Source organism: Canis lupus, chromosome 16 (genome assembly GCF_011100685.1).
Source record: "Canis lupus familiaris isolate Mischka breed German Shepherd chromosome 16, alternate assembly UU_Cfam_GSD_1.0, whole genome shotgun sequence".
NCBI lineage: Eukaryota > Metazoa > Chordata > Mammalia > Carnivora > Canidae > Canis > Canis lupus.
The window spans coordinates 45,418,682-45,442,647 of NC_049237.1; the positions used below are offsets into that span (position 1 = coordinate 45,418,682).

Sequence of the window (23,966 nt, forward strand, 5' to 3'; positions counted from 1 at the left end):
CATTCTGTCTCACAATCAGAAGAACACACTTTTGAGTCACATTCTTTTGCCATTTTATTTTGCAACAAATAATTGCGGAAATGTTCACTTGTTATCTTCCATTATTAGCATTTTTACTGGAGGCTGACAGCCTGCCTCTGCACAACATTTTCCTCAGCAGCTTTGTGTGCACTGTCTCCTTTTACCCTTATGACAAGGACATGAAGCAGATACTATTCTCCACAATTTTGCAGACGAAGACTCCAAGGCTTAGCATTTGAGCTGGACCCAGGTTGTAAAATTCATGCTACAACCCGGGCTCTTTCCCATCTCTAGAAAGCTTCTTCGCACTGGTGACTTCATCCAAGACCGGCGTGCCCATCACCAACCTGTGTTTTCTCTAAAATCCAGTCCACATACTCAGCCACTTTGGTGTAGACACCTGGTTGTTCTCTGCGGCCACAGCCTTCACCCCAACTGGTGATGCCCACCAAATGCCAGTTTCCGTTGTGTTTACAAACTAAGGGACCACCTGAATCTCCCTGTGTCACAGTGAGTGGAAAAATGAAATAATACAAAGTATGACAGTTGTGCCTTTAAAATTCTGTAGTCACACCACACACAACACGTACATACAGTTCCTTATAGTTCTTTGGGTATCTTGCCTTCCTCATTCCTCTGGATGTGACGAAAATAAGTGAATTCAATACGTATGGTTGCATTTTCTATTTATTCCAAAAAGGACATGTTGATATCAGAATCTCAATGTCAAGTAAATCTAATGCTCTAATATTTTAGTACAGCTATTTTATGTACCATGGTGCTCCCTTATATATAGTATGCCTCTGCACAGATTATAATAGAATAAACATTTACACACACACACACACACATATATATTCAGTTCATCAAAGGTTACTTTTGAAATTGTCAGATTATTTGGCTCCAATTTTTTAAAGAAAAATACAATGAAATGTACTATGGAGAATATATTTTGTAGTTGATTTTTCTCAAGTAGACTACTGTGTGTTTTTTTTTCATCACTGAGTGTATTACCTTGCAGGCATCTTTCCCTCCTTCTTTATAGCCAGCACAGATCATCTGTTTGTTTACTTCATAATCTCTATATTTTTTCTGGCATTCTTCATTTGGTACCAAAGGAATATTTGCCTTTTGTAGGCTATTTTGGATTTCCCCTGTGAGGTAATCAATATAAAACTTCAGAAGGAGGAAATACGATGAGTCTGAAACTACTAATGTCTTAAAGCAAATCAGTGTTATGAACCTTTCATTTAGGTAATTTCTTTAGGTAAAAATAGTAAAGGGTGAAAAAGTAGAGTTAATCACACCAACAGAGAGACACACAGAGAGAAAAGCAAAAAGAAATTGATAAACAGAGAGCTCCATGTACTGGCCTCTGATGTCAATGTTAGGACAACCCCAGCACCCCAAGGCTGACCAGATTCCCTGCCAACCTCTCATCCCAATAGAAATCTCTCAGAAATTCCCTCTTATCACCTCCAACCCCAAAGCTGGAAATTCTTATCTTTCAGTTTTTGTTTTATATATTCAACATGATCATTTAAAAACATGTGATGTTGGGGGGGGAACTCACCATATGCTCAGAAGAGTATTTTGTTTTTTAACTATGCAAATATTTTCCACGAAGAACGATTTATTCACAAATAATTACATTTCTGCCCGTGTCCAGGTTCCCCTGGAACATATGTTGGGAGCTCTCCTTTCTTAGTTAAGGTTACTCTTAAAATTTCTTTCTGCCTTAAGGTACCAGTCAAACATTTAGAAAATTTGAATTCACTGAATAAAGGACTAAGTCAGGAAAGAAGGAAAGATCTTGATGAGCTTAAATATGTAAAGAATGTGCAAATTTTATTCCTATAGTGTCTATCAAGAACAAAACTTTGGAAAGCGAGAAAAGTCTGTTTCATGGGAAATCCAAGGACAATTTAAAAACACCAACTACCCGTGAGCAGGGCTTCTTAAACTGGCGTCCACAGAAAGAATTCACTTGCTCTATACACTTGGATAGGAAAATACATCCTTATTTTCACCAATCTCCAACTGAAGTCTAACACTACCTTCAGCTATGAGTGCAGGCAATAAAAATGGGAGTGTTAGTAGGATGGCTTTGCCATTAGTCAAGAGCACAGATATTTTTCATCACACTTGTGATAGTTTCATGTGACAGCTGTGGCTGATATTATGGTAGTTACTTGAAAAACTTACTATTTAATATATTAAAGAAACTCATGCATTCCCGTATTGCATCTTTTTGAAAGTATTTTGATAACTCTATTGCAATTTCACTTGTTTCCTTCATATGTCTATATGTGCTTTTTAAGTATTTAAAAGCACCACGGCAGGGGTGCCTGGGTGGCTCAATGGTTGAGGGTCTGCCTTTGGCTCAGGTCATGATCCTGAAGTCCTGAGATCGAGTCCCACATGGGGTTCCCCGTGGGGAGCCTGCTTCTCCCTCTGCCTATGTATCTGCCTCTCTCTATGTGTCTCTTATGAATAAATAAATAAAATCTTTTAAAAAATAAAAAAATAAAAGCACCATTACAAAAGTGGCTCATAGGCTTCATCAGATTACAGGAAGGATGCATGAAACAACAATAACAACACAAAAAACATTTAGAGCCTTCCAGAAAAAGATGGTGTGCCTGCCTCTACTCCTGACCCTTAGTATAAAGGCAAAATAATGGCACTGAGAGATGGAAACACTATTAGTAGTGAGGACAGGATAGGCTTGAGTGGTCTTATTAGCCCCATATGGGACAAATCCTTTATCCCATAGTCAAACAAGTGAACTTTATTATTAAGTAAGATTCTTAAGAGGTTACCTCATAAATTTTTCCAGATCCAAAGAAAAATACATCTTCTCAAGAATCAGTGAGTAAATATTTGAGAATGAATAGATTGGAATGGTGATGAGTTTGGATAAAATTTCAGACAGAGGCCAGTTAAACTGATTCACTCTGTGTACCTTAAGGTAAAAGACTTGTTTTAAGAACAACATTTAAAATATCATGCTGGGGGCGCCTGGGTGGCTCAGCAGTTGAGCATCTGCCTTAGGCTCGGGGAATGATCCTGGATTCCTGGGATCGAATTCCCACATGGGGCTCTCGGCATGCAGCCCGCTTCTCCCTCTGCCTGTGTCTCTGCCTCTCTCTCTCTCTGTGTGTCTCTCATGAATAAATAAATAAAATCTTAAAAAAATATATCATGCTGTACCTCTTTCTTTTGTGAAGCCCCATCCAGTTACCCAGCAATTAGTATAAGTTGTATTTGTATCATCTTTGGAAGGGAGGCATATTGGTTTTTGGAATTCTGAAAGGTAATTTTTAGATTAGAGTTTGATTAAACAAAGTTATAGGTATTGACTGTAAAAATACACAACTTCCTTTTTCCATATTCTCTTTCTCTAGCGTACTACCATGAAAAAATGACCCTTTTGCTTTCTATTTGATTGCTAAGGCCAATGATTCAAGAAAATTTCTCATTATCAGACTCATTTTCACATGACATTTTTGGTGCCAAATTTTCTCAATTAAATCTTAAACTCAGAACATGTATTTCTGTCAAAAGCATTTAGAAGTATTTTACTCTGTGTATGTTACTTTCTTTTTTTTTTTTTAATTTATTTTTTTATTGGTGTTCAATTTACTAACATACAGAATAACACCCAGTGCCCGTCACCCATTCACTCCCACCCCCCGCCCTCCTCCCCTTCTACCACCCCTAGTTCGTTTCCCAGAGTTAGCAGTCTTTACGTTCTGTCTCCCTTTCTGATACTTTCAATAGTAATAACAGTGTCTCCACTGTTTGAAGCACTATTTTACGTGCTTTAACTTACTAATTAGCAATTTTTATGACACACCAACAGGTGACTATCATGCTCATTTTACAGATGCAGAAATTCGAGGTACAAAGAGGTAAAAGCAACTTGACCAAGGTCACGTAATCATTCCTGGACACAGAGGGTATTCACCAACTGTGGAGCATTGTGCCACGGAGGCCACACTTCCCACCACCACACTACCAGCTTCCCAGAGCTTCCTTCCACTCAAGTTAGACCTGGGAATTAGCATCTGGCCCTACTAGTCTTCATATATTCCTAACATGCCCAAAGCCACAGTCATCGTGCTACTCTTGCCAAAGGGAGCCATGCTTCCTAAACAGCCAAGACATTTCCCATGTGTATTATTTCAATAATGCATATGCACCTGGATTCCTACCTGAAGAGACCAATTTCTACTTCTTATCCCTTAAATAGAAGAGATTTATCCAAGTCACAGGTGTTGTCTCCCTTGGCAATTCCTCAACTCGCTCCCAACTCCATCAACCAGAAACTAAAGACAATCTCTCCAGATTCTACCCTTTTGCTCAAATTGATGTGAAAATTTAAAGCTGCTGAACTCAGCTGAATAGCTTCTCCTTAAATATGCTACATACCTGTATAATTCAAAGGAGCCTCAAGTTTTATTAAGGCAATATCGTAACTACCACCGTCTGTGATTTTGTAATTTTGGTGAATGATAATCTCTTTTATTTGCGAGAAAGGTGTTTCTTTTGTAATCTCTGACAGATTTAAAATGCCACTATAAATGCGCCAAACATCTGGCAAGGAGAGTCTAGGAGGGAAAAATAAAGACTCATTTGAAACCAGAAAGACAGCCTTTGTTTTTGGCCCTTTTTCCTTTCAATTTTACCTTTTGAAATTGGTGCTTTGGGCTGGGAAGAAAATACTGCAAATGGCATATTTTTACTTACCTAATTTCGCTTCCTGGCAACATGTCATCACTACCAGCAGCAACACCGAATCTCTGAAGATTTAGTTAAAAACATTGAACATGTGCATTTATGTAGTTATTTCATTACTGTAAGTAAAAATGCAAGAGCATTGCTGTCCCAAATCTGAGAGAAACTGTCTGGGAGAGACTCATAGTTTATTGTGGGGAAATCCTGCTCAGTTCAGCAAACCTGAAAGCAATCGCTTCCATGAACTTGTCAGACTGATCGTACACACGCCCCCCTCACTGGGCAAAATTGGGAGGCTTCAGTGATACTCAAAAGTCATCTTTCTAGGCCTCTGGCTGCAGCAAGGCGAGTGGGAGCATCAGGCATGGGGCTCTGAGAGGAACTCCAGGGTGGTTCCAGACAGTAGCAGACAAGCCGGGGATCACCTGCTTCTGTAGGGCCAGGCTGAGGACAACAGAGACACAGGAGAACACCTACTCACCAGAGACCACTGAGCAGGAAAGGAGGAGTGAAGAAGGTTCCTAAGAACCTGAAGGATTCCCTACCCCCATCATCTTAGAGACAGCCCAGGCCTGACATGAAGAGCCACCTGCAAGATGGACCTGAGTGACAGGCTGAGCCATGAGCAGATACACCCAGCCTATGTGACTCTCAGAGGACCCCCCCACCAGAACTACTAATGACCCGAACTAATAGCTACTAATGACTCAGAACTAACCTGAGTGACCCGGCACCCTGAGCGGATGCACCCAGACTGTGGGGCCCTCAGAGGACCCCCACCAGAACTACTAATTCTCCAGTTTGCCTTGGCCTGTTCTAGAAAATTATTTGTGTCATTAATGAAAATAAAGCTCACCTCATGGCATGGCCAAAGAACAAAATCAGAATATAATAGAATATAAAAATAAATATAAATAATAAAATATCGATAGTTTCAGAAGTGTGAAAATTTAAATTAACTCTTTTTTAAAGGATTTTATTTATTTATTTGAGAGAGCATGAGTGTGGGGAGGGATAGAGAGACAAGTAGACTCCCCGCTAAGCATGGAGCCTGCCGTGAGACTGAATCCCAGGACCCTGAGATCATGACCTGAGCCACAGTCAGTTGCTCAACCAACTGAGCCACTCTGGCACCCCTAAATTAATTTTTTAAAATATGAATACAAAGTAAATCTAAAATTAAGACCTAAAACAAAGTCTTATCTTTTGTAAAGATTTGGACGTTTTTATCATCATGGAGAAATGCTAGATAATATTTGCATAAAACTCTAGAGAAAATCATACAAATAAGGGCACAAGTGATCTTCTTTCAATAAAATCAGTGTTTCCGTGTACATTATCTCTTACAAACTCAACAACACTGAGCCTTCAAGAATGAAAATTCTTAATATAAATTGGTGCAGCCACTGTGGAAAACAATATGGAGGTTCTTCAAAAATTTAAAAATGGAACTACCTTAAGATTCAGCCATTCCGCTTCTGGGTATATATTCAAAGAAAATGAGAAGACTACCTTGAGAGTTATCTGCCCTCCCATGTTCACAGCAGCATTATTTGTAATAGCCAGGACATGGAGACAACCTAAGTTCATTAATAGATGAATGATTTAAAAAATGTGGTATAATATATACAGTGTCTGTGTATATACACATATATAATATATACATATGCATACATGTATTATACATATGCATATAAGCATGTCTGTGTATGTGCACATACAATGGAATATTATTCAGCCATAGAAATGAAGGAAATCCTGCAATTTGCAACAATGTGGATGGGACTTGAGGGTATTATGCTAAATGAAATAAGTCAGAGAAAGACAGATGCTATATGTTTTCATCCATATGTGGAACCTAAAAAAAACTTAACTCATAGATGCAGAGAACAGATTGGTGGTTGCAGGGGAGTGTCACGGCAGGAAGGAGTAAAGGGTACAAACTTCTAGTTATAAATGGGTTCTGGAGACTTAATGTACAGCATGGTGACTGCAGTTAACAATACTTGAAACATTGAAAGTTGCTAAGAGTGCAAATCTTGAAAATTTTCACTACCCACAAAAAAGTAATTATGTGTAGTGATGGATGTGCAGATGTCTTAACTAACCTTATTAGGGTAATCATTTTGCAATGCATGCATATGTGAAATCATTACATTACACCTTAAACTTACACAATGTCATATATCAATTATATCTCAGTAAAGCTGGGGGGAAAAAAAGGATGAAAATTCTTGGTCCTAAATTGGAGTGCATTTTGTGAAAAGGGAGGACCTACTATTTCCCCTTCACAGGGTCTTTCCTTCCAAGTCACTAGGATTCCCCTTTAGCAATGCCATGTGTAGCAGAGCCACTACCTGGAGTCCCATGCTGCTATGTGGCAACCATGAAGGAGCCTTGCTCTGCTCAGCAGTACCATTGACTCTGGTATAGTCAGCAGCCAGATCCTCAATCCTGACACATGGCAACCAGGGACCTACCCTCTTAGTCAGAGCAAGAGGGAGAATTCTTTGAAAACAAAATACCTCCTGAGAGAGACCAAGTATCTTTTATTTTAGGGCTATTTGTATTTCTTGCTATTCCTATGCTTTGTCCATTTTTACATTTCTTATTTAATCATAGCTTATTGGGGGGGGGGGCAGTGATTTTATGTTCTAGGTATAGAGCTAAGGACTTTTAAGTGTATCACGTAACCCTTCTAATAACCTTATAATTAGATATTATTGTTCCTATTTTGCAGACAGGAAAATAAAGAGAGATTTACAAATCGCCCAAGGTCACTCATGCCTCCAATAAGTGACAGAGCTGTGACTCAAGCCCCATTCAGGTACAAGGTCTAAGTGTTTTAAAACTTTAAAACCCTGCCACATGTACAATTTTCCTTATAAAGTAGAAATATTTTACCAGATTTTATTCACTGAAATATATAACCACCTCCCATTTTTGTTTTCACTCTATTATTGAGTACATTTGTGAATCAAAGAGCTGAAAGCAAAAGGTCTATGGGCCTGGAAAATTAAGTCTTTGAAAAATACATTTGGGGAGTGGTGGATGGAGGTGGAAGCAGGTGGGGCATTTTTTCTTATTCTTTAAAGTAGGAGTGATAGCCCCCCGGGATTGCCAGCCCTGCAAACAGGCCGCACTGTGTTCTGATGGGTCAGATCAGTCAGTGCTCAGAGAAGCCTCACTAGCTGTTCAACATTTTGAATATCAGCCCTGCTTTAAAATGCCTTTTATTATATCTGCCTTAAAAAAAAAGTCTTTTATTAAAGAATAAACTTTGATGAACACACTGACATGATGTTCAAGAAACTTATCATAGATTCATCCAAACAAAAAGGCAGGTCAAGACTCTGGATAAGACACACGCCGTACTTACTCATCAAAGCAATGGGCAGCAGTGAGGACCCACTGGCGTCCAATGATTGACCCTCCACACAAGTGGCTCTGAGCTCTCAGCTTCACTTGCAGGCTGACCTGCCAGGGCCACTCTCCCCAAGAAGAGTTGGTTCCTCCAACAATGCGTGTGCTCGTTTTTGTTGTGCAGACTAAAAAGAGAGTCTTAAAGTTAATGGTTAGCATTAGAGGCGACTCAGAGTTCTTCTCAGCCAAGGAAAACAAAATACATAATTCTGCTATCTGAAACTAAGCAATCGATCAAAACAACACAGGAATCCCTTTACAGTTCCATGAAAAAGTGAGGCTCACTCACCAGAACTGTCCCCACTTTTACACAACCTCAAAGAATAACCAGAGCTCACTCGTGTCCCATATGTCATCCCAGTTGGGGAACCATCCAAAGATAATCGTAAGGAACACTTGCACCTAGATAAAATGATCAGGAGAAAGATTAAACTTTCAGAGAAGGGCATAACTCATGCAATTGTCTTTGAAAAATAAATGTTCACTAACTTCTCTCCTCTACAGTCTTCTGGGCGTAAAGAGTAAGTAAAAAACTGACAGCGAATCATCTTGGTACAAGTCTCTTGGCAAGCATTCACTCCTTCAGCAAAGGTCACATTCAGTTCTTCCCCTTCAAAATCCACTCCTGAGTAAATTTTGGAATGACACGGCTCTGTGTGAATTAGAGACATAAAAAGATACAAAATGAAAACAGCTATAAACCACATTTATCCGAGGTTTTGGTACTGGGGTTTGTTTCTTCGCTATTACTTGTTAGAAGATCATGAAGTGTATCACATTTTATGTGCTATTATTATTGAATTACATTACCAGGCAAAGCTTTCTTGCAGGTTAAAAGGCTGTATCCGGACATGGCATTTTTCTGAGAAGTGGGTGAACTTGGTGTCCCGCTTTTGGAAGTCTTAAGAAAGCAAACATTTCTATTAAAAAAAAAAAAAGCAAAAGAGAGAAACAAAGCTGTGTTAAAGGCAAACACAAAACTCTTCATGTTTTGAAAATCACCTCTGCAAATTTTATTCCTCTGAGAAACTCTTTTGAAAGTAAAGCAGACAGAAAAAAAAAAGAAAGAAAGTAAAGCAGACCACAGGATTCTCTCTAATAAATCACAGAGATTAAATGTAAACCAAGCCACATCTCTGTCTAAGGAAAACTGATAGGCACAGATAACCTAGAGAGAGAAGAATGGTAAAGTTCCACCTTCTCATTGAAAAGAAAGCAAAAAAGGGAAAATGAAAAAGAAGAAAGAGCCAACACCAAATTCTAGGCGTTTCTGTGGCTGATGGTATTGTATTAACTATACACTCATCCCTTGGCTCCACTTTTGTACAGAAAGAAAAGAATAGATTATCTGAGGGTAAAGAGGTCAATCGGGATAAACAGGGCTCTAGTTTCTGAGGTAGGAATTAGAGACAATATTAATGGATATGCTGTCAGTGAGTGGTTTTTACTTCAAGTTAATAAGAGAAAACATTTAGATCAGTAAGAAAGGCATCTGATTCTTTTCTTCCACGGCCATTGTTCCATGGATCCAATGCTATGTTTCAGGAAGAGAAGGTAGGTGGACAAGTTGGCTAAGCTCTTAACTAATGTACACCTGGCAGGAAACTACCTACTTAAGCCCTGGCTTCAAGTGCTCTGAGGAAATGAACAAAGGTTTTCAAAAACCCAAACTATAAAATTACAGTGATGACAGGATCGTAGCCAATGTCACACGTTCTTACTCACCTTTGCGGTTCTAGATGCCACGCCTTTGTGTAGAATGTAAAGAAGAGGCAGTTGGGATGGTAGGTGCAAATGGTTTGGCACACAAAAGCATCTGGGGTGACAACTCTGGCAACGTCCACATCCGAAAATGCCAGGTGCTGGAAAATGTTCATGTGGCAACCTGTGAACTCACAGAGGGGAGACAGTCCTCAGCAAATGACATGACACTCAAGTGACTTGTCCTTTGTCATCCTATCTAAGGAAATTTTGACTGTTTGTTATTCATAGCACCACATACCCTAAGTGAAGAAAAGGTCCATTAAAATGGACCTTTATCCTCAGACTTGTTTGCCATTTGGAAGAAGGAAAAATTGGTCTAAATCTGATAAAAGATTTCTATGTCAGAGAAGTGAAATATCTCAACCTATACTCTCGGCTCCATCTCAATCTATGCAAAATATGTAAGTTACTTAGCATATGTTTAGATTTTCTTTCTATTATCCTGACCCTGAATTCCAGATCTTAGGAGATAAGGTTTTGTGTTACATTTTCTGAGCATTACAAAAAAGATTTTAATAAAAACAGATTAACAAAGATACCAGGTAGCTAACAAAAATGCCATGTGCCCATTGAAATTAGAACAGGAGAAAACCCACTTTCGTTATCTTTATATAATCTTATTTTCTTAAAGATGTTATTTATTAATGAAAAAAGAGAAAGAGAGGAGGGATAAGCAGACTCCACTCTGAGTGCTGAGCCTGACATGAGGCTTGATCTCTGGACCCTGAGATCATGACCTGAGTTAAAATCAAGAATCAGATGCTTAACCAACTGAACTACCCAGATGCCCCTTATTTTGTGTCTCAGTTATGTGTTTATTTGTGTTCATATTATTTACTCGGTTTACTCAATTTGATAACAAATTTTGTTAAAATTGTGGAATAATGATAGCAATTATAGGAAGGACAAAAAGAGTCCTAATTTAAATGAACATAGGTGTTTCAAGAGAAAGTACCTCTAGTGACATGATATCATCATAATGATAATAAATTATCGTTAATAACACCATACCATAATATGGGCAGTCTTGGAAATTCAGCCTCTACTAATTAAATCTTTAAAGAAAAAAAAATGCAGACTCTGGAAGCTGGAAGAGAACTTAGAGGTCATCCCTCCTGAGGTGGGACATCCATGCAACAACCACAACCTACAACTCCATCCCTCTAGGATGTTCCTGACAAGTTGTTTCCCTTTTCCTAAGATATTTATAGCGACAAAGAGCCCACTACCTTGTGACAAGGCCCAATTTTTTTCTGGTCCTTTCTAAGGGTTAGAATAGTTTTATTTTTTTCATGGTAGCATCTACCTAGACCTGCCTAATGGCACCACACAGGTTAATTTAATCCGTTCTTCAATGACACCCTTCTATAAACAAAAAATTAAGACAGTCATCCTGATCTTGTTCAGGTTAAATGCCTTTGACCTTCCCCTTTAGCCATTTTATGTTTTCCATTACTTCTAGATATCCTACTCTCCTGATTCCCCAATTCTGAAGTACTCTGGGTGTCCATTGCTGCGTATGAAACATGCAGCACAGAATTGTCTAGTGTTGCAGTTGCTACTTGACCCGTCCAGTTGACAAAAACACAAGAGCTATCCTGTTAAGAAGAACCATTTTCTTTTTTAAAGCTAGTTTTTTGGTTTCATTTGTTTTGTTTTGCTTTATCAGAAGCACTCTAGGGTGTTAGTGGAAATGGCAGGGGAAGGACCCCTGAAAAATCCTCTCCTCCATAAAAATAATGTGAGTAGAGGCAAAATTGTCAGTGTTTTCAGAGCTCTAGAAATTAATCAAAATTAATCAGATTATAACAGTCCAGGGAGCATTTGCTCAAGAGAAACAGCTGAATCTCTGTAAGAACAGTGAGTTTTGTGGGATTTTAATTTGCCCTATTTCCGTTCTCCTCTCCTCAGTTCCTTGGAAATAGCCCCACAATCATGCTGAAAACCAGCAATCCAGCAGCCCTGGAGGGGGCAGGATGGGGTTGGGGCAGGATGCTCCAAAGCTCCATCCCCAGCCCCAGCTAAACCATTATTTGACCTGTGTGGATGTTCTCAGGAACTATTCATGAGGACTGAGTTTATTTGACATGACTCAGAGCCTCTTCAGTGTAAACAGCCTGTTCCTTGCAAGTGTTTGCCAAGAACAAAAAACAAACAACAACCAAAAAGTGGCAATTATGTAACATTGCAGCTTCCTAGGGCAGCAGTAATAGCTGGAGCAAACAATAAGCTGACAAAATTCTTAAAAGGAAAATGAAGGGAAAGAGGGTGATGGTGAAAATCTTTGACATAAAAAAAAAGAGAAGAAAATCTTTGACATATTCCAGGGAATCTAGAAGGCCATCTACAAGTACAGGGCTGTGTGCATGAGCAGGGCTGGGCACAAGTCCATAAAAGATCTGAGAAAGTCCTAACCCCTCAGGCCTGCTGACATTGCACCCTGGGTGGGCAGAAGGCCAAGGCCAAGGCAAAGTTGTGAAATGCCTGTCTGCAGGTTGGTAGCGTGCCCCAACACTCACAAAACGCCCCTTCGTCAAAGCCCGAGAGACTTACTGTTTCCAGGCACATATGGAAATCTATGCCTAATCATTAGCTAAGTATTAGGAAAATCAAGTAGAAACATTCCTGGTCATATCTACAAAGAATAAATACAGAATTAGTTCAGGAAAGTCACCAAACAAAGAGCAGTAACAAAAAGTGGTAACAACAGCAGACTTTGGGGAAGGAGGGAATCTGATTTCCAGCATTACTGTATGCTATAATTTAAAAGGTCTAATTTTTTTACAAAAAAATACAAGCCATGCATAGAAACAAGAAACTATGGCCCCTACGCACAACATAAATTTTTGCTAAGAAAGTACCAACTTCCTCATCTACTATGCAGAGACTTTATGTCGGCTATTTTATTTTTTATTTTTATTTATTTTTATTTTTTTATGTCGACTATTTTAAATATATTCAAAGAACTAAAGGAATCCACATCTAAAAAACTGAAGAAAAACCTGAAAAGATTGTCCTGACAAATAAAGGATATCAGTAAAGAGATAGAAATCACACTTGTAAAAAAGAACCAAATGTGAATGTTAAAAATTAAATAATCAGTAAATTTGAACCAGAAATCTGGTACCCATCACAGAGGGGATGTGCCAGAGGGGAAAGGAAACAAAGAGGAAAAAAGATGCCTTGTTGCCAATTTCCCAATCTCCCTTGGGGTGGGGGGTCTTCACCCAGCACCCATGCGGAGTTTGGCAGGAGCTGGCACTGGATACTGCGTAGCATTGAATGTTGGTGCTTTGGTTTCTGTGACATCCTACCACTAACAGACTGATATGCTAAATAAGGTGGAGGGACAATTTTCTGGGTAATTCAAACGACAGCAGCACTTTATTGATTCATTATGGTTGAGTCATTTCACCAGACAATGGACACCACCAAGAAATGACATTATAGTTTTCTCTGCAATGTAATTGCATTAGTTTCCTGCTGCTGCTGTAACAAATTATCACAAACCCAGTATCTTTAAATAATACAAATTTAGTATCTCACCGTTCTGGAGATCAGAAATCTGAAACGGGTCTCACTGGGCTACAATTAAGATGTCGGCAGGGCTTTGTTCCTTCTGGAAGCTCTATAGGAGGACCCATTTCCTTGCCTTTTCCAGCTTCTGGAGGCTACCTGAATTCCTTGGCTCATGGATCCTTTCTTCATCTTGAAAGCCACCAGTGTGACCTCTTCAAAACTCTCTCTCTCTCTGACTACAACCTCTCTGTCTTCCTCTTTTTCTCATGAGTACTCTTGTGACTACATTTGGGCCCATCCACATAATCCAGAATAATTATCTCCCATCTCAAAATCCTTAGCTTAATCACCTCTACAAAGCCCCATTTGCCATGTATTGTAACATTCACACATTTTCAGGAATTAGGGTGTAGATTTCTTTGGGGGATTCTAATTCTGCCTACTACGATCACAAAGTAAAATAGTAGCCATACAATTACCAATTTCTGAGAGTGCACAGGACTTCAGTGAGAATCCAGATACCACATCAGCCAGCACCTTTATACTGCTGGGTGTTCCTCCTGGACCATTCTTTAAAAGGCAGCTGTTTCTAAATATGAAGAAAAGAGGTTACTTCTCTTCCTAAACTGTAAGATCCGTGTAGCAATCCATTTTGCATTGAAATGATCCTTGGTCAGTGGGAAATAAAGCAATCAGAACAATGACTTTGATCCTGAGTGAGTCCAGGGTTTGTATTATTAATCAAAAAGACATTTTTCTGCTCTGCACATGCAAGGTTAGAGTGAGAATGGAGTGGGGGATATTTTTCAGACAAACCCTCATCTCCCAATCCATGGAAATTATTCTCCTTAGCAAAATGACACCAAAACTGAGTAAATAAATAAATAAGCAGAGTGGTTAAGTCTCAAAGCCCTATTTGGTTTTCCATTGTAAAAAAAAAAAAAAAAAGTTACAACAAGTACAATTAAATCTTACAAGCACCATCAGAAATAATAAACACCATGAATGTTACTCACCGGTACTCTACGTTGTAAAATGTTTCAGTGGCATATGTGAAAAATTGGCAGTGAATGCTATTGGTGCACTTTTTTTGGCATTCTTCAACACTTTTTACCTTAGAGACATTAAAATTGACTCCTCTCATATCAATTCCTTTATGAATGTCTCGGTGGCAAGCTGTACAAGTAAAATGCATAGAGCAAATTCAGTAAGCTTTCCTTCTAGAACTAGATCATCAATTAGGATAGTTTTGAAGAATGATATTCTGTTTTTCACGACTGCCTTTTTAGTGAGGGGATTTAGAATTTTTCTGACATCACTACATTATCAAACTCTGCTCGAATTAAAAACACTCCAGTATGTTTTAGAGCACTAGCATGGAGAAAGGGTGACTTTGTTTCCAAAACTGTAAGGTATATGCAACCATATGGGTAATATTTCATGATCAATGAGCAGTGGAAGACAAAGCAACGGCAGTGAGGGCCCTGGTGATTGTTCCAGGGGTTCGCATTATTAAACAAACTGATGTGCCCTCAACTTCTTGCATTGAGTGAAGGAGCTTCTCTATCTCTGCTTATTTCTCAGCTCTCAACTACTCCTGTCTGTGAATTTCATCTGTAAGCCCTGCCATTGACATCTATGTGCCAAATCACTATTAAAGGAAATAATCTTTGTATATTTGTGATGAAGCCATTTATATTTTCTTTATATTTTTGTTCAATTTCACTTAAGCAACCTTTCATTTGACATGTATCTTATACACAAAAAAATATAATTTTTTTGACAGACAGCAAACCAAATTTATGATTTAGGCTTAAAAAAAAAAGAAAAAAGAAAAGGCACTCAGATTTGTTAGTTAGACCCTTGGATAAGGAAACCAGAAGTATAACCATAATCTGTTGTATGTAATGTTCCACTCCTAACGGTATGGTTGAAAAAGTCATACTACTAGATTTAATAGTGGGAATGACAGAAAGAATACAAACTAGTAGGAAAACAATATATTGAGGTGGGCAGGGCAGTGGATAACTCACAGTGATTCATGCCCATAGGAGTTTGCAGATTCTAGAAATGAAGTCTCTTTCCAACTCTGCTGCACATCAGAAAAGAAACCAGCTGAGTTGGGATGAGATACTTACAAACTAAAACTTTTCTTTATGATCAGTGGAAAGCTATAAACCTACCTGTAAATGTTTTAAACTAAAGTTGGTCCGAAGTTTAGGGACTTTATGTCCTGGGGAGCAATTATTCACTTTAATTTGAGATACTTGGGGAGAGTTAGGAGGGAACATTAAATCAAGTTCTGTAAGACGAAGTTTGAGAAAAAAAAATAACTAGGAGTACTGAGAAAAGCAAAATACTGTTCTTTAAATTTTACTATGATAGCATAATTAAAAAGAATGCTTAATTGAATAATTTATACTAAGTTGTATTAAGATATAGGTTCGATCTTATAACATAGGACACGTACTCATCCTCAGGTAAACTCCATGTTGGCTAAGTCAGATCCCCATGTTCCCAACTAAGGACTGATTCCTACACAAACTGCGGGCACAAAGCACCCATGTGGATTGAGGGAGTGGTATTCAGTATTCATGGGGGAGGGAAGGATAAGAAATGTTAAAACACCTGAAATTTGACACTACAAAACTAAGTGTAAATAGTAAAGGCAAAATAGCAACGATGTACAGTCACAACATGGTTATTTCAAGGTCCTGCCAGCCCATCGGTGGAGAGAATCTTTTCATTACTTTTCACTTTCAAGTCAGAGAAATAGTTTATCTGCCTTAAATTAGGATAGGTTTGGAAATTGTTTCCCAAGACATTGGTAGCAGTGTCAGAACTTGAATTTCCTGAACTCTTAAGTCCTCACATTTTTTTCCTAAGAAGTATTATTCTTATTAGCAAGATTTATAGAACACAGACCTTCCATTTGAGGGCTTAATGGGGTTTCTTAACCTCTGTGTTATTGACATTTGGGACCAGAATATCCTTGTCAGGGGGGCTTCTCTGTGCCTTGTAGAATGTTTAACAGCCTCTCTGATCTCTATCCACCAGATGCCAGTAGCATCCCCCCAAGATGTGACAACCAGAAATGTCTTCAGTTATCGCCAACTGCGCCCTGGATGAAGGACAAAACCACCCCTGGTCAAGAACCACTAGCATACAAATCATCTCAAGTAAAACAGGGAGACAGATGCCCTCTGTGTTCTCTCTAAGATTTTTATGTGCAATCAGCAGTGGGGGAAGGTGACAGCCATCATTTCAATGTGTATTCACCTTCTGCAAATCTTATATTGCAGTGCTAATCTCATTAGTGATAGAGGCTCCTTGAGCATGTAACTGATAAAGACAAGAGGAAGGATACATCCAATAAATAGTGTCCCCTCAAAGTGCTCCCTTCCAAATGTCCAAGGCAGTACAGAGCTTGAACAGAACCTGTTTTAAGGTAAACCCATTATTCATTCAAATTTAGCTAAGGCATCAACAGCTTACCACTTATTTGATGACCACATTGCTTTAAGGAATGTCCAGAAATTGCACTTGTCCATGACATTCTTGGCAGGGTTTCTGTAACACTGTCTTTTAAAAAGCAACCAAATCTGTTTTTAAAAGAACTTTCAGTTAGAAAGTAGAATAATAAACACGCACTAGAGGAAATGTCTAACATTTTTTATACACTAATAACTATGACTAGGAATAAGGAAAATAATAGAGCTTCCCTGACACTTGCTGGAAAAAACACTTGTAGAGGAAATTCCATAAAAATCTAACAGCCTTTGTAATACTTAACCTCAGTATTATTTTTCTTTATTAAAAACACTTTTAAATACAGAAAGTCAATCATATTAAAGAGGTAATGACTTTTCCCGTGTTCCTAAAATTTGGGGTATTATGCTTTCACCTGGTGAATGTTTTTACTTAAGAAATTAAATCAGTTATGAGAGCTGGATCTACCTATGCTGTTCAGCTTGCTTATTAATTCCTTCTAGTTTGCACTAACAGAAGACTTCATTCTATCTTTAACATCAATATTAATGGTTATTTTTCACAAGGATTCTAGAACCTAACTCAACTCTAAATAAAAAGTTGGGGCAGCCTGGGTGGCTCAGTGTTTTAGTGCCGCCTTCAGCCTAGGGTGTGGTCCTGGAGACCCAAGATCAAGTCCCATGTCAGGCTCCCTGCATGGAGCCTGCTTCTCCCTCTGTCTGTGTCTCTGCCTCTCTCTCTCTCTCTCTCTCTCCCTTTTATTTATAAATAAATAAAATTTTAAGAAAAAAGGTTGGTGCCTCTCACACACACTCTGGGTTTTCTGTACAAGTTTAATATGTAGAATTAGAGGGTGATTACCTAATTCCAAGTTTTTCGATTCAAACAGAGTTAAGATAAAAGAAAAGACTTGTGAATATGGAAATGAGAACAGTGAAGAAATGCTCATTCTGATTACTGATCAAAGTGAAAGAAAATTATGATGAAATCATGGCTGCATTCAGTCAACTTTATGAGCTAGTAGGATATTAAATGGTTATTTTTCCAGTGCTCTTACTTTTCCAAAATGGTAGTTAGCAATATATATTTGCACGTGCGTGCATGTGCATGTGTGTACACAGCCCCCCCCACACACACACACACAAACTATACATACTACAGGTGTACTGGTTTACTACAGGCCCGTTCAGACCAGACCCTTCCCAAGATCACAAGTTCTGGATCTTACTCAACAATATTTGCAACAAAATATTTACCTTCTGTTATATTTTCTTAGGACTGAGCTATCCACTAATAGGATCCTGAGTCAGACAGTATGTTTCCTTGTTCAGGTGAAATATTCACCTGTTTTTAGACCCTTTCTTGAGGCAGTCACTTAACCCAATGATTTTCAAGCATTCTCCTTACATCCTTGGATAGACAATGCCTAGTTTCTATGACTTTAGGTGAAGGAAACAACTATTTCACATGCATATTGCCAGACCCAAGACACTTTGGTTCAGTGGGCTGAACGGTTTGGGTCTGAGGCTGTGGCCTAAGGATCTGCTAATATAAGAACTGCTCCAGGTGATTCCGATGAAACTGGCCCTTCAACCCCATTTGAGAACCATAACCCTGCAACATCTATACCTTTTTGCACACAACTGGTTCTATTTTGCAAAATGACTGGCTTCTCCAATAATGGCATATCATCTTTTACCTTTTGTTTACATCATTAGTTGAACTTTCAGGAAGAAAACTGAAGAGCAAACACCTGGGGTGGAATGTGCACATCATCTGACAGTGATGGGCATTCGGGGTATACATGGCAGTTAGGTCCCCACCTTTGAAGAAGGTGTTTTTATATAATTGAGTCAGGCATCCTGTGATAATCATTGAAAAAAATACATTAATTTGCAATGAATGTGAATAATTATTTTGATAAAAATATATCTGTTCTAAACCTTCTTACTTCCTCCACTAAATACCCAAAGAGCTTTACAAGACTGTATTAAGTATAACATATTAAGGTGACTATTTGAACAAAGTATAATATTACTTAAAGTCATTCTATGGGGGGGTGCCTGGGTGGCTTAGTCTGATAAGCATCCGCCTTCGGCTCAGGTCATGATCCCAGGGTCCTGGGATGGAACCCCACATCAGACTCCCCTCTTGATGGGCAGCCTGCTTCTCTCTCTCCACCTTTTGCATTTCCTCACATTCTCTCTATCTCTCTCTCTCTCCCTCTCCCTCTCCCTCCCTCTCTCCCTCTCCTTCTCTCTCTCTCCCCCAAATAAATACATAAAATCTTTTAATAAAAAAATAAAGTCATTCTACGGGTACTTCTCCATAAAAAACTTGGTTGATTTTTATGAAATTATACAATATTTTGCACATAAATTATCTGCAAGAAAATATAATTCTAGCTTGGCTTCTCCCTGTGGCCTAACAGATTATGAAAATACCATGCCTTAAAAATAACAAGTGGAATGCCTGGGTGGCTCAGTCAGTTGAGTGTCCAACTCTTAATATTAGCTCAGGTCTAGATCTCAGGGTGGTAAGTTCAAGCCCCACACTGGGGTCCACTAGGCATGGACCCTACTTAAAAATAATAAAATGAAATGAAATGAATGAAATGAGATGAAATGAAATGAAATAATAGGCTTCCAGTTATGGAATAAATAAGTCACAGGAATAAAAAGCACAGCATAGGGAACATAGTCAACATTGTAACAGTGTTGTATGGTGACAGATGGTAGCTACACTTTTGGTGAGAATAACATAATGTATAGAGAAGTTGAATCTATGTTGTACACCTGAAACTGTTGTAACATTATGTGTCAAATATAGTCAAATAAAAAAATTTAAAAAACCCAACAATATACAATCTCTGTCTCAAAACCTTTTACAACAAACAGCTCTGTGAGTGTAAGGGGAGTTAGAGGCAGACTTTATGCCTCTGATTTTTTTTTTTAACAGAAAGAAGGAACTGAATCTCAGGGCAGTATAGAGTTGTGTAAGTAAGACCCATGTGGCTAATGATCGTCCTGGAAGAGAAACCTAGCTCTTCTCACTCCCAATCCTGTTCCCTTTTCTAGTGTGCGATGTTCAATGTTGTACCTCATCTCAGTTTAATCTAAACAAACCAAGAGTTATTAGGTACTTATTGGGATCAGTACAGAGAACACGTTTATTTGCTCGGTTTCTACAAGCAAATGCAAATACACACATGAGCTAAATTGAAAATCCATTCTGAACTATTTGCTGTTTGGCATTGTTCACAGTTCTAGGGTACCCTGCATCCCATGTGTTGTTAGAGTATTATCTGCTAGCTTTACTCTTCTTCTGTTTCATATATTAAAAGTAAACTTTGATGCATGAATTTGAGTTTACCTTGAGAGACCCACTTTAAAGGAAGCTTAATAAGCATTTCCGTCTTAGGCAGCACATTTGTTCGTCTGTCAATTGTCCATTAACCACAGGATATTCTAATGATAACTTTGCCCATCTTCTAGGACATCTATTTTTGTATTGCCCTTCAGGGAATGGGCAGCTTAGACACATGTGTTTCATTAAGCACTGATGATTAAAATTTCCTCTGCACTATCCTACCCTTCTGGGGATCCCAGCCTTGAGGTCTCTTATGATGACTTAACCCAGGAAGATCGTTTTTCTTCCTCTGGGAGGTATGGCTAAGATGACTAACCCTTGGGTAAGGCTTATATTTAGAAAAAGCAGAGATCAAAAAAATAAAAATAAAAAAAAAAAGAAGAAGAAAAAGCAGAGATCTCTTCAGGTGGAAGCCTATGGGGATACAAGTTGCCAGGTGTACAGGCCTAGATTTCATATACACACAAAACACTGAGTAGCTGGTCCAGTCACAACCTGTGTTTTGAACAATTGATGTATTTGGCTGATTCATAGTTACCAAGTCATCCTCCCCCATCCCAGTGCACAAACATGAGTACAAACAATAGCCTGTGCTAGCCTGGTAGTTCCCATTCCTCAGCTAAGCCTTTGTGAACTGCCATGTGACTTGGCTGACAGAAAGGGGCAACTAAAAACACACCAACTTTGGAACAGATTGGGAGGAAAGTTCTAATAGTTGTTCTTACTTATCCTCCTAAGTTGGTAATGGTGATGATAATGGTGATGACAATAATGATAGTAGGCTTGTTCATATTGTATTTTAGAGTGTTTTAAAGCACTGTTATATAAGTTATCCCATAACATAAAATATGCCACACTGTCTCCTGTGTCCATGGACTTTGGGCAGATTCTTTAGTGTTGTTAAAAAAATTACATAATCAATAAGAAAAACACCACATTTTTCTTTAAAAAGGGCAAAGAGATATGAATAGATAATTTACAGGGCAGCCCAGGTGGCTCAGCGGTTTAGCACCGCCTTCAGCCCAGGGCGTGATCCTGGAGACCTGAGATCGAATCCCATGTCGGGCTCCCTGGAACCTGCTTCTCCATCTGCCTGCTTCTCTCTCTCTCTATGTCTCTCATGAATAAGTAAATATATTTTTTTAAAAAGAAAAGATAATTTACAAAAGAAACACAAGCATACAGTAAGTATATGAAAAATGTGAGTATATGAAAAATGGTAAGAATAATAAATACAGGGATGCCTAGGTGGCTCAGTGGTTGAGTGTCTGCCTTCAGCTTGGGGTGTGACCTCAGAATCCAGGATCAAATCCCACATCGGGCTCCTTGCAGAGAGCCTACTTCTCCCTCTGCCTGTGTCTCTGCCTCTCTCTCTCTGTATGACTATCATAAATAAATAAAAATTAAAAAAAAAAAAAAAGAAACCAGAGTCCATGACAGATTTGGCCTCAGGAATCACTGGATAGGGTACTCAGCTGATTCCATCAAGATTCAATTTCTCTTCATTTATTTGCTCTGTTCTATGGTGTTGCTGTTGGTCTCAAGTTACACAGAGTGGCAAGGTGGTGCCAGAAGCTCAGGCCTTTGCATTTTCTAATAGTTCAAGAGTCTTATTTCCAGAAGTGTAAGCAAAAGTCTTGTTGCAGGCCTTTGGCTCTGATCAGGTCATGGTAGCCAGTAGGACACGTGCATCTACATATTAGTTGAGGTCTGCTTGGGTCACAGTTGCATGGACCCAAATTCAGAGGCAGTGGTTGCACAGAAACAAATTAGGATACAGTTTCCAGAAAGGTGAATATATGTCAAGCCATATAGATGACTAGTGGAGTTGGCCTAAGTGGGATAAATGATCACTCTTATTTGCTAGTAGAGAGGGTTTACTGGAAAATCACTCCTCTGAAAGATAATTTCATGACATATATCGCAAAACCTTCCAAAATATTCCCACTTTTCTAACATTTTTTGTTTCCAAATTTTGTTCTACAGAAATAACTGAATGTGTGCATAAGAATGTGCATAGAGGGGATAGCCCCAGTGGTGCAGTGGTTTAGCACTGCCTGCAGCCCGGGGTGTGATCCTGGAGACCTGGGATCGAGTCCCACGTCAGGCTCCCTGCATGGAACCCGCTTCTCCCTCTGCCTGTGTCTCTCTCTGTGTGCCTCTATGAATAAATACATAAAATCTTTTTTAAAAATGTGCATAGAGTGGGCACCTGGGTGGCTCAGTGGTTGAGCATCTGCCTTTAGCTCAGGTAATGATCCTGGTGTCCTGGGATTGAGTCCCACATTGGGCATCCCACAGGGCGCCTGCTTCTCCCTCTGCCTGTGTCTCTGCCTCTCTCTGTGTCTCTCATGAATAAATAAATAAAATCTTTAAAAAAAAGAATGAGCATACAAAACATGACTAGGGAAGATTACTAAGCTCCAAAAAATATGATATATATAAAAAATAGCTATAAATGTTATAAAAGTTATAAAAAAGTATGTAGAATTAATAGCATCTTTGTTAAATGTGTAGATAGACACATGTAGAAAAATATCTGAAAGACTAAAATAAATTTTAACAGTAGCCATTTCTGGATTATAGGACTACAGACAATAATACATAGTTTCTTATTTTCTGCTTACCTGCATCTCTAATTTTCTTAGCATGATCATAATTATTATTATTTTTTTTTGCCAAAAAAATAAAACTGAAGTGGCCATATTCTATTGCATCTCTGGCTCCTACTCCTCAGCATTCAATGAATTTAATGATCATGGCTCAAAAAAGCAATTAGACATGGAGGGGCAGATTTGGGTTTAGGAGGGAAAAAATACCTTCTTCCTGAAAAAATAACATCTCTTTACAAATGTAACCCTTTCCCAAGAGATGTTTATCTTAGCCATACATCTGAAAGGCAGATAAATAATCACTGGGGCGTGGCCATCTTAAGTCAACACAGACTCAGAAACCACCCATAACAGTGGCTCATTCCATTCCATAACGATTAATGAAAAACAGTGTCCAGAATCATCTTTATTCCCCGAAAATTTAATGGAATGACTAGAGAGAGAAATACGGTTCAAAGCCTGGTGTTAAAACCAGAACTATTCAAATGGATGATTTACTAATTTAAATTTAAACCAAATACTTTCATTTCTGAAGTAGTTCCCCAGTGGCCTAAGAGAGTAAAAAATATACACCTGGTACCTATAACAACACTTGGGTTGGATCCAGACATTATAAATGCCTATACATTGAATATTCAGATAAAATTGGTTTTTAAAATATCTTGATAATAAAAATGGAGGGCTGACTGTTTAAGATCTGCTTTGTAAAGAGTCATTTACAAACAGAAGTTTCTGTCTGCCCACAGACATTCTCACTTCTGGGCTCCCCACCCCTGTGTGTCTAGGGCAATACATCTGAGAAGTGGCAGTTGCCCCTGGATGTTATAAGGATTTATGTCCTGACTTACTGGATCTGCCTCCATCTGGAAGCTGTATGTTCAATAGCTTTCTCCAGGGCTGGCATGTCTTGTTAACTACTCCTTTCCTACACACAACTTTACATCTTAGAGATAATGCACTCACCACAGGAAACTGTAGCAAAGAAGCAAGTGAAATAAGCGGCTTGCCTGAATGAAATCATCCTAGAAG

The 23,966-nt window shown here is 38.7% G+C and overlaps 1 protein-coding gene across 1 annotated transcript; it reads right to left on the reverse strand.

Annotated features, from left to right (window-relative positions):
* Positions 1–278: 278 nt before the first annotated feature.
* KLKB1 (kallikrein B1) lies at positions 279–23,966 on the reverse strand. The gene is made up of 14 exons (NM_001242717.1): positions 23,901–23,966; positions 18,656–18,818; positions 16,963–17,069; positions 14,484–14,643; positions 13,947–14,056; positions 9,910–10,069; positions 8,995–9,104; positions 8,674–8,836; positions 8,474–8,586; positions 8,141–8,309; positions 4,456–4,634; positions 3,235–3,330; positions 1,036–1,175; positions 279–521 (listed from the first exon to the last, which is right to left on the reverse strand). Exons 1-14 carry the CDS (start codon positions 23,956–23,958, stop codon positions 339–341), a joined length of 1,911 nt encoding a protein of 636 aa, NP_001229646.1. The 5' UTR covers positions 23,959–23,966; the 3' UTR covers positions 279–338.